This window comes from Silurus aristotelis, assembly GCF_946808225.1.
Source record: "Silurus aristotelis genome assembly, chromosome: 18".
In the NCBI taxonomy this organism is placed as follows: Eukaryota; Metazoa; Chordata; class Actinopteri; order Siluriformes; family Siluridae; genus Silurus; species Silurus aristotelis.
The window spans coordinates 7,127,162-7,139,394 of record NC_139591.1 but is presented as its reverse complement, the minus strand read 5'-3'; the positions used below and the strand labels follow the sequence as shown (position 1 = coordinate 7,139,394).

Below are 12,233 nucleotides of genomic sequence, written 5' to 3'. Positions count from 1 at the left end.
GCAGTGAATCTGCAATAAAGGTCTATTTTAAAAGCCTGTCACTGTGGCCAAGCCAGGGCAAAACTAGTGACATTTTTACAATGCTATATCATTTATATGTATTGCCTTTTTTTCTCTCTAGTGAAAACGGTGTAGTTAGAACCATGCTGAAACTGCAGATCGAGGGTGGAAAAAAGCTCTGCAAGTGTTAAACATGAATTTTACCACAGCTAGCTTGACTCCTTTAAAACCGTTTGGTAACGGTTACAGTCCATAGGCCGTGTTAATTGTGTGTAGGAGTTTTAATTGCATTTGTGTTTACTGAAGTGTGGCTCCCGACCATGTCTGTCTGCGCAACTGTCGGAGCATGACAAGTGCCTGTCAGTGTCATCCCAGTGGGGGTTCCAACTCAGCACACTGGCAGTGGTGTGTTACATGCAGCTTGTGATCTGGTGATTTCGAGGTGTGTGAGTGTGCGTATGAGGAAGGGTATGCACAAGTGTGTTGCGTCACGGCTGAATGATGAAACATTATCCATGCTGGTTTATTTGAGTGTTGAAAGTGCTAACTCCCTATCATCCCTGGGGGAGTGTATGGGAAAACATAAACACAGCATGCGTGTTTTCGATTGTTTCAAAAAGAAAAAGGAAAGCAGAAGGGTGTTTGTGAAACTCTGGTGTGTTGTGTTGATGTTGGAAATGAAAGCAATGAGCATCATGTTAGTTTGTGTACTTGTTAGTTTGTGAAGCCGTGTGTTTGTGTGTAGGTTGTGGATATTCCAAGGATTTCTTAATGCAAAATTCAATGATTAAAGTGATTAAGACTAATCTTTACCTGACCAATTTAGTTTAGCTTCACTTTGGTCAACTATGGTTTTCTGCTGCTGTGGCCCCCACAATAAAATAATGTCATCTAAAATGCTTTTCAGCTCAGTATGGTTGTAAAGAGTGATTATTTGAGTTACAGTACCATACCCTTTCTGTGAGCTCAAACCAGCCTGGCCATTCTACTTAGCTCTTCATCCAACAAGGCATTTCCACCCACAGAACTGCATGTCCTTGGATGTTTGGTGTGTGTGTGTTGTGTGTGTGTGTGTGTGTGTGTGTGTGTGTGTGTGTGTGTGTGTGTGTGTGTGTGTGTGTGTGTGTGTGTGTGTGTGTGTGTGTGTGTGTGTGTGTCAACTCCAGAGACTATTGTATGTAAAATTCGCAGAAGAACAGCAGTTCATCAAAAACTCAATCAAGCCAGTCGGGCCCCAACAACCATGTTCTGTTAAAAGTTACTGAGATCACTCCCGTTACTTCATGTGAACATTATCTGAAATTCGTGGGCTGCATCTAAACGATTTTATTTTGCATTGCCCTGCTGCTTAAGGATTGGCTGGTTTGGATAATTCCATTGTCCGAATACTGCAGTAGGGAAAAAACTATAAAACTATAATGATATAAATTTGTTTTTTTTGTGAATTGTTTCTAACTCTCCTTTTCAATCTATAATAATGTGAATACTACTAGTAGTAATTATTTATAAAGAATCAAATTTTACAACATCACATTGGAAACTTGAGTGGAAAGAATGCTAGCTTTTTATCCTCTAATTCAAAGCAACAGACTGCAGGAAGAATGCATACATTTCAGTACTTTAATAAACACAACAGTTTCATCATTCATTTCATGTGGTTACACAACTGACATTTAATTTGTTAAAAAAAAAATGATTTGCTTGGTTGTTAAGCGATGAATTATTAATACTTAATCAGAGCATTTTGTTCAGTACCTGATAATTAAAAGTAATATTTTCAGTTATTTCTGTTCTACAGTGTAAACACTTTAGATAAGAGTACTTTTAAACAAAGAATTTATTTTTTTTGAAGAGGGTTCTTTTAGATAAATAATTATTTTTAAAGAGGGTACTTGTATATGAATGAACAATGTTACATACTTGACCCAACTGACTAATAGCATTAAGGTCTTTATACAGAATTTCATAAATGTTTGTTTGGTTGAATCAGACAAGCTTAGAAAGGAGAGGTACACATTGGTCTGGAGATGGTTACTAAGATCTTCAGAAACTTAAATCATTTAATATTGTTTTCTTTAAGCTCCTTTGGAGTTGGGTTTAAATTTATAAAGAGGAAGGGCATGTTGTGGTTCTGGCCTTTCTGCTAACCTCCTGACCTCCGCATCCCACCTCGCAGTTGGACTTCATTCCATTCCCGAAAGCTTCATGCTTGCAAGCTGTGCTTTGGCAGCACCCTGCTCTTACATTGATTGTTTATTTACTGTGCGGCCAATGAGGCAGCTGTTGTTTGAGAGAGAAAGAGACAGAAAGCACGAGATCCTGAGAGACGGAGTTAACGAAACAGCATTTGTTACAGAGAAGGTGTTGATGACTCAAACCTGATGAATTGTCTCGAAATGAATTTGTGACACAAACTAAAGAGGACACCTTTGCCTTTGCACAGCTTAACATAAAGCTCTAGGGCCAGCAGTTTGCTCTGGATTTGTCTGAAAGGAGAGAAACGACATGCGGAGGAGAAATCAATTAGCCATTGAAGGGTAAAAATGGCAGCATCACCACCTCCACAGGCATACGCTAAAGAGTGATAGATCTGGTTTTAATCAATAATACCCTCCTCCAAGCCTTGCCAAAAAGCACTTCCAGAAGGAGATCACACAGGAAGTGTGCTAGGGTGGGGGGTCCATGCCCACGCAGGGTATAGTTCAACAGGGGTTGGCGTCTTTATTGAGGTTTGCAGGAAAGATAAAGCCACAGATTAACATCCACCAGCAAGTAGCATTGATCACACTCAAACTGAGGACAAGCTGAAACCACAGCAAGAGAAGGAGAGAGACTGACACATGCCACAGACATTATGTTGTGTATTGTAGATACAGAATGTTTCCCTGAATTTGCCACTCTTGATTTTTATATGAAATCTATGCTAAGTGAAGGTGCATATAAGGAGCAGCATCATGTTTGCATGATTTAAAGCTTCCATGTTTTTTTCAAGTGATATATTTACCTCATCTAACTTGGTTTATCAAGTTATATTTGTTTATTTTAACTGATGTAAACAAACATTAGCAAGTTCTGCACAGCTCATTTAGGTGCTACTATATTTCCTTTTTATACTGTAAGCAGGCATGTTGATCTTATTGAACCCAGGTTGGAAGAGAGCATACTGGGTTACTGAGAGCAAATTCTCAGTTAAGGGTTTTTTAATTACAAATTATTATTACAAACCGTATTCTTTTACCTAAATGGTGCTTATGTAGCTAAAATTATTTAGACTGTTACCTGAGTGTTCATTTGTCTTACAGTATTAGTGAAACTCCAAATATATATTTAATAATTAGAAGGAGCTGAAAATAGCTTACATGTTTTACTCAGTATTAGAAGGCAGGAACTCATCCTTTATTTCCTACCTGCAATTATTTTTTTTGCATTATTTCAAATTTTCCTGACAGGTGTTTGAAAGCCAGTATTCAACAAATTGTGTTATAATTCTCCTTCTATTTATCAGATCATTACTCACAGATTACTCGCACTGCTTCATCAGATGAAATGGCATTCCTTTTTTTTTTTTTTGCTCCAATTAGTTTCCTCTACAATGACTTTAGTTAGAAAACAGAGGGAAGAAACAGAAGGGAGGCTTGTATTTAGAAATACAGAAACACAGGAAGTTCTGTGCCCAAATCTATGGGGATATCATCAATGCTTTTGGATTCCAAGTCCCTATTTGCAGAGAGAACCAGAGCTTCTCTTGGAAATATGATCTCTAACAACAAACACTCTTCCGATCTGAGCTGCTTATTTAGTTCCACAGGCCTGCATCCCACAGGCACTTAGATGTGTAGGGCTTGTTATGGCACTCCCACACACACGTAGACAACACACACACACACACACACACACACACACACACGCACGCACACACAAACACACACACACATAGACAGTGAGAAAGCTAGCAGCCCTGTGTAAGCCCACACAAGTCCAGTCGAGAAGTATTCTTCAGAAACTAAGTCCACTGTGTGTTGTGCCATGCATTCTGAACCACATGAGACAATTAGGAGAAGACCAACCCTGCCAAAATGGTGCTTTTCAACCAATGTCAAATTTAATAAGCAAGGACCTCAGTAATAAACTAACATTATTTCCACATTTATTCTTATACTTGTCAAATTTAAGATTGAAATATGAACATTTTGTGAAGAATTTACTTTAAACTAGCAGTAGAAGTGGCTTTATATGTAACTACAGCTGAAAGTTTTACTTTACGGGTTAGGTGTCAGTGTTGCTGTAACAAAACCACTTTGAAAAACACATGCTCTGGTGTCCCTGAAACCAAGCATCTGTTCTCATTATCACTCATGATGGCATTTCTGCATGACACACACTTAAAACTTCAAAGCGGATAGCAGGTAGACTTAATAGAAATCATTGCTTTTAAAAAACAACCTAATGTCTGGTGTCCAGTTCCTCCTCAGATTGTGGTTCGTCCCCGGGATCAGATCACAGCGCTGGGACGTACCGTGACGTTCCTGTGTGGCACTAAAGGAAACCCACCCCCTGCAGTTTTCTGGCAAAAAGAAGGCAGCCAGGTAAGAAAGGGAAGATGCAAATCAAATAACTTTCATATGAGCTGTTTAATTCTGAAAATAATTTTATTACAAATATTTTACTTTGTTGTTACAACCCCACTTAGCATTAAGAAATTACCTATAATTTCCTAAATATCTTTCACAACTTGGCAGTGTTAAATATTTTTGACGAACACAAGGTCTTAAATGAAGTTTCTGTACGTGCATGCAAAAGGAAGTGTGGCACGTGCGTAGGCTAGACTTATTTATTTGGACTCTTCCACAAATCATAGTCGCAATGCAGGCTGAGGTCAATACACAGGCAGACATGGTTAAACAAAGCAAAGCCATGATCATAAACTGGGGAAAAAAAGGCACGGGTTTTAAAGGCATAGCTCATAAAGAGAGAAATGCAGAGAGTGAGAAAGAGACAGACAGACAACAGGCAATGACAGAGGGAGAGGATTTTCTCTAAAGTTAAACACAAGTTTACATTTATATTATGAATGAAAGATTTTGACAACATACATGTTGTGTAATTATAATATTGGCAAAACTGGGTGTGCAGAGCAAAGTGTACATGTATTAGGGACGGTAAGATTCACTGATTTGCATCGGTGCATCGGCATTAAGGGTTAACGATGCAGTGCTTTGATTAAAAAGAAGCATGCATTGGATACAAATTGCCATTTTTATCGCAAAGGATTGTTTATCCTTATATTTGCATCGGTAAAAAACTATTTATTTCTATATAACTATTAGAAGACGCGCTATACTTTTATTACTTAGTAAGTGACCAATAAATTATGACCAATATTTTATATTTAGATTAATTTTTCCTCGCTAAACTGTTTCTCAAGAACGTTTTCTCAGCACAACTGCTGCTATGGGAATATGACATATCACAACACTACGAGGATCGAGCCATGTCTTGAGAATCACATAGAATATAGATTAGATTAACATGGCAGAGGTAGAGCTGCATCCTCTTGGAGACAGAACAGGGAAAGAACGTCTGGATTTATTTAATGTTTTTTTAGGTAGCTGCTTTATATGTATCTACAATGTATCGTATTGTTGGCTATGCTTCCTCGGTTATGGAGATACACATCCCTAATGTATGTATTTGAAGCTTATCACACCCCGCACTCCACCACGTTCCCTCTGATACCTCTAGCACTGTTCAACTGTTCCTACCTTCTCTCAGGATACAAGAAAGGCACAAATTAGGACTCAGGTGGTGTATTGAAGTTCCCCTAGATGTCTAAAAGGCTACAGTCTGTGGCATCTAAAGACGTGCCGAATACTGAAATTGTACTTTGATTGAAATGAAATGTGTTCTGTATGCTTTTAATACTATATTGCCTCTTTGCATAGTTTTTTAAGATTAATCCTAAACTATGACCTAGTGAACCAGAATCAGAATCTATATATTGGATTATGAAAAAAAAAAATTGTTTATAGTATAAGTATGAATCTTCTTGTCATTATACTATCTATCGAGTTAGCAGAATAGATCATTATGACCAGTCTTGCTTTCTGGATTTGTTTATGAGAGAGAGCGGAGAGAGAGAGAGAGAGAGAGAGAGAGAGAGAGAGAGAGAGAGAGAGAGAGAGAGAGAGAGATATTCAGCAAAAAGGGCACAATATATAGACACAATATAGACACAAAATCAAGAGTAACAGACTGACAGTGGTCAGAGCCAGAGTGTAGGATGAGGGGGTCAGTGAATAATCTCCAAAAATAAAACAGTAACAGACACACAGACACACACATACCCACACATGCACACACACTCTCTCTCTCTCTCTCTCTCTCTCTCTCTCTCTCTCTCTCTCTCTCTCTCTCTCTCTCTCTCTCTCTCTCTCTCTTTCACTCACTCTCTCTCTCTCACTCTCTCTCACTCCCTCTCCTCCCCCTAGCAGGCTCAGACAATGGAGCAGCTGTCAGTGTTGCTCCCTTCTGCATGAAGAAGGCTTCTTATCCTCAACCTTTGTGTGTGAAGTCTGTCTGTCTGACACCCTGCACATATAAACCCTTAACCACCAGATGAGATAGCTCCACTATTGTTCTTTAATGTGTACATAAATCTTAACGGTCATAAGCATTTTGTGTGTAAAAAAAAACAACAACTATAGCACTCATTGTAATAATGACTTTACAACTGAAATGAATTGCCATGTTTTATATATTATATCTATTTGTTCAAATGTTCTTAATATAAAATTGAATAATGCATAACTTGTTTTAGTAAGGCTGTGATAGATAAGATGGCAGTGTGATCTACTATCTTTTATAGCGTTTGTATTTACAAGGTGCCAATATAAAACTTAATTTGTACGCACGTGCAGGTTGAAGGATATTAATACTTTGTTCCCGTATATAATGTGCTGCTTTTTTCTCTCTAATACTACTAAAGACAAGTATCAAAAAAATTGATAATGAGCTTCAATGCTTTTCTTTATAATATTATCATATTGTGTTTTATTAAGATTGACATAGGCAAAGGTAAGCTATTGTGGTACAGTACAACATTAATTACTTCTTGCAGATATATATTTGCTTCGGTGCCATAATTACATTGGGTATTGATGTGACTGGATAAAAAATGAACACACTTTATTCTCATAAAGTGATTTTTACATTTTTTTTTCCAGATGTTGATGTTTCCCAGCCAGCCCCCAGCGCAGTCAGGTCGCTTCTCTGTATCACTAAGTGGTGAACTCACCATTAGCAACGTCCACAGCGAGGATTCCGGATATTATATTTGCCAGGCCATCAGTGTGGCAGGTAGTGTCCTCACCAAAGCCCTGCTGGAGGTAGAAGACGGTGGGTATCAGCACCCTTCTAGTTGTGATTGCTCATTTTATGTGTGTGACCATCACATACATCATCCTTTACCCCTACACAGAGCTGCTAACACGCTGATTGGTATTTTAATATCAGCCTAACAACGTTAAGCTTCCGCATCTGTAAATGTAATTGTATTATTTGTGCATGACCTTATCGCAGTGAGCTTCACCCGGTGTGCCTCATTTTCACCCGGAAAATAAATTAAAAATTCTTCAAAAGCCGTGCCAAATTAAAAATTCTCATCCTCAAAGGGGCACAGCAGCAGGAGGCTGGGAGAGACGTAATCAAAAAGGACAAGTCGTCGTCACACTATGCAAATAGCCCAACAACATTTGCCCACTCCCTCCTGCTCCCCAATGACCAATAAACTGTTTATGCATTATGTGTGGAATTGTGTGTGTGTGTGTGTGTGTGTGTGTGTGTGTGTGTGTGTGTGTGTGTGTGTGTGTGTGTGTTTAATGCAGGCACATGAACATCTCTGAATGCTGCAAAACTATCACAAACCCACCATTATGTACCCGGTTAATGAGACTCACAACTGAGGGCTTATAAACAGCCGTCACTGATAATACAATTCACAACCATTCTGTGCCATATGCACAACACTATACTGTGAATTTCACAAATGTCTCTTTTTTTTCTGAATTACTAAATAAAAAGGGAGCTGTTTTTAAAATAATCTATTTTTCCCCCAAAGTTAATGAGCACTCTCCTTCTATTACTGTGTAATGATGTTATACTGCTGTATTTTGATCATTGGCACAGGGAGCGATCTGGAGTGGTCATTGTAAAATGGGGTTGTGTTAAATACATTATTGTGTTTAGGTAATAGATCTATGCTAAATCAAATCATCTTGTTTCTTTTCTATTTATTCACTATTATTTAAATCAAGAGACTCTGTATCTTCTTGTGGGTATCTCTTTGAGATTTTCTATATGCAGAATCCTGCTTATTAACACACATAAAATTCCTTTTGTTGGCATTTTATGAAATCTTGTTACATCACCATGGGCAATGACACATGAAGTGTCAAACATTGATTTAGTTGTTTTAGGGCGGTGTATGCTATTTATGTTGGGTTTCGCCCCAAGTAAGAGAGATCCACAAAACCAGGTAGAATAGGATTTTACCTGGTGAAAAAACAACAATTGTAGAACACTGCAGGTTGGAAAACAGCAATGAACCAACCGCTTGTTGCCTCATTCCTTTCACTTCATCATAGACTTTTTTTTTTCTCTTTTTGGCAATGAAATAAGTAACCGAGTTTCTTGAAAGAAACTGTCTTAGCATTACATCAGTGTTATAAAGCTGAGCTCAGAATCTCTGACATTGCAAAATGTTGTTTGTTTCATTGCACATTTATGACCTCTTCATTTTTCTACAGTAAGTGAAAGTGTGTTTTAAACATTGCTGTGACAAAAAGAGAATGCTAAATGCTAAAGTAACTAACAAAGTCAATTATTTATCAAAGGCCCGGTCAACACAGGGACCGTTTTTCAATTTGAATAATTTATCCAGTAAAGCTTAGGAATAACACACATACAAAACGCACTGTAGTGAAGCCACACTGATGTGAAGCAGGGGATGCTGCAGGTCGTAGAGTAATGCACTGCAGCACCACTTCGGATCTCATAATTCATCGTCAAAACCAATACGCACATTATAACACAGCACTATGCAAATGGAGCATTCTCATACATCTGGCTTTTTGCCATTTAATAGCACAGGGAAGTTGATGATTGCTGCTAACGATCACAGTTTCTTTCAGCTCCATCACACTGTCCTGCTCTGAAATCTATCGTAATGATTTAATGGGCTTAAGCGCAGTAAAAGGTTTTCCTGTCCTGCTTAGCACTACATTATTTCAACTTGCAGGTTGGTGACTGGAGAGCGGATAGCGAAAGCGAAACAAGTGCATCAGCAATAGCACTTTGCTTCTTCTTCTTGCTCCAATAACTTCTGCTTAACTCTGCAGATACCCCAAGTATACCATAGCTCAAAAAACAATAGACTAGACTTTTGAACCTAATTCCATGTTTCAGTCAAATGTGTTTTACAATCTGAATTTGTGTCTGCTCAGTATGTCAGTAAACTTGCACTTACTTAACAACGATTTATATAGCCCTTGTACTTGCAGGGATGCATAATGATTGAATAGTGCTCAGCATAACATAATCGTATATTATTCTTGTCTTGGGTCTAATTAACCATGTGATTTGCTTGATTTTAGCTCCGTCTGATCGAGTCCCACCCATCATTCGTCAAGGCCCAGCCAATCAGACGCTTGCTCCTGGAGCTACTGCTCAGCTGCAGTGTTATGTAATGGGCAACCCATTACCCAGCATTCAGTGGGAGCGAGATGGGCAGAGAATGCTGGGAACTGATGAGCGCATCAGTTTAATGGAGAATGGCAGCTTGCAAATCACAGCCCTACAGGTACTTTACAGGGAATATGCATGTTTTTTTTTTTTCTTCTTCTTCTTTTTTTTATCTTACAACCGTAAAAACATTAGCATATGGTATTTCAAATCGAACTTATTCAGCATGTTAGGCTTCACAGTTAACTGTCTTATCTGACAGTCACCATATGCTGCTGCACTGCATTGGAAAATTCATGTCTGTAGTTCAGCTCACCTGCAAATCTGTTGTGCAGTTCAGTCAGTAGAACATGCCCGTGTGTGTCTCAGAATGCAACAGAATTTACACAGACAGCACATCAAGACAACAGGTGTGGTTATAACTCTGATTAATGGTGGGGTCAGGAGAGCTAGGCTTCATAACAAGAGCTTGTGAAGTTTGCTGACCCACCTGTCCAGCAGGAGAAATGCAAGATTAAAAAAAAATAATAATACACCCATAAACACCTTTTAACAAACTAAAAATTAGCAGTTTGCTCTACACTGTGCATTTGTATTAAATAAACCAAAGAAAGTGCTATTAGTATGAATTAGTATATAGTATAGTATAGAGTTGATTTACGTTATTTATCAACAGAATGTTTTCTTGATATTTAGCTATTTATTTGATAGGCTAAAGCCTAGTCCCCTGATATTTAGCTAGATTTTATTGATATTTAGCTGGATCTAACCAATATTTAGCAAAATGGTCTGGATATTTGGGTAGACTTTGAGTGTTTAGCTAGATTTATATTAATATTCAACCAGACTGTATTGGTATTTACTTACATTTGAATGATATTTATCGAGATCGTCTGATATCTAGCAATATTAAACTGATATTTACCCACATTTTACTGATATTTAGCCTGTTCTTCTGATATCTAGCTTGATTATACTTATATTTACTTACATTTTACTGATATCTAGTCTGTTTTTTTTATATCTAGTGAGATTATACTGATATTTACCTTCATTTTACTGATATGTAGCCTGATCTTTTAATATGACAAATACTATACCATATTTACTAAATATGTTCACTATTTATATATATATATATATATATATATATATATATATATATATATATATATATATATATATATATATATATATATATATATATATTCCAAAATAAGAATCTTTAAGCTTTCAATGAGTAAATATTAGAACAGCGTTTTAACAGTAAAATTTAATGTGACAACCATAATGAACAAATCTGTAGCACTAGCTCAATGTGTGTGTGTGTGTGTGTGTGTGTGTGTGTGTGTGTGTGTGTGTGTGTGTGTGTGTGTGTGTGTGTGTGTGTGTGTGTGTCTTCCTAAGGGATAGCCACTGCAATGAAAGTGGATGTTGGGTTAATTGATAGTGGCCCGGACAGATTAACGACTGTTTAGCCTTTAATTAAATTCTCATTCAATCGTATAGAAAGTCACCGGGTGGGGTGAGGTCATGTAATCTTTATGGGCTACTGTACTCTCAGCAATCATTTTCTATATTTGTGGCTACCAGTAAGTAACAGTTTAAAAGCTGTTTATGCTGTCATCTCGTCAGTAGAAACTACTTATTTCCACAGTGTAGATCAGTATCGGGAGGGGGGGCTTTTTCCTTCATCTCCTGCATTTACCATACAAGAGTGAACTGTTTTTTGAATACCATTCATCTTTCTCAGACAGAAAATGGCATTTTTAAGGGCTCTTTAAAAGAAAGAGACAGAGAAATGTGAAGAAATTCCCACTTTACTGGCAGGATCACCAGAGGCCATCTATAGCCTACTGTTCTGAAAGCAGAGAGAGAGAGAGTATGTGGAGAAGTCAGAGTATATGTCAGCAAACTGGAAAGTGAAGAGTAATGGGAGATGGAGAGAGTAGAGAGATAATAGTGAAAAGAAGAGATCTGAAAAGCAGTGAAAATATTTAGCTCCCTGTTGTGTTTTTACTCATGCATTTTTAATCTTGTGTTTAACGGCCATGGCTGCTGGCTGTGCTTAAAAATACATACAAAAATCAGTAGAGTCCTGGTCAAAACCATTTGAAAAAAAGGTCTCATATGAAGAAGTGTTAGAACAAAGTTATTGTACAGAAGTGTGCCAATATGGCTTTGGTTTGCAATTTCTTTCTCTGACTTATTCTTTCTCATACATGCTGTCATAACTTCTTTACACTTCTCTCCAACAATGCAAGAGAAAATAAAACACCATTTCGGCTCTCTACATGCTAAAAGTCACAGAAATACAGGCAGGTGACAAATTAAAGGAGGAAGCAACATAAAATGTTTTAGGAGGGTTTTTGGCCAACATGCATCACTAGAACTTTGTAGAACCATGGCATGGGTTCTACAAGTATCTGGTAGAATATTGGAGGATTCTTCTTAATTTATTTAGTGATCTGATTATGCTGATTGGGACTGCTGTT

At 37.7% G+C, this 12,233-nt stretch overlaps 1 protein-coding gene across 6 annotated transcripts in view; it reads left to right on the top strand.

Moving 5' to 3' along the window:
* robo3 (roundabout, axon guidance receptor, homolog 3) overlaps positions 1–12,233 on the top strand; it is a 171,240-nt gene that overhangs the window by 134,625 nt on the left and 24,382 nt on the right. For all 6 annotated transcript variants that reach the window (XM_083567567.1, XM_083567566.1, XM_083567563.1 and 3 more), the window contains 3 exons: positions 4,462–4,586; positions 7,224–7,395; positions 9,651–9,856. In XM_083567567.1, coding sequence (XP_083423693.1) covers positions 4,462–4,586; positions 7,224–7,395; positions 9,651–9,856 — 503 coding nt within the window. The remainder of the gene's footprint in view (positions 1–4,461; positions 4,587–7,223; positions 7,396–9,650; positions 9,857–12,233) is intronic.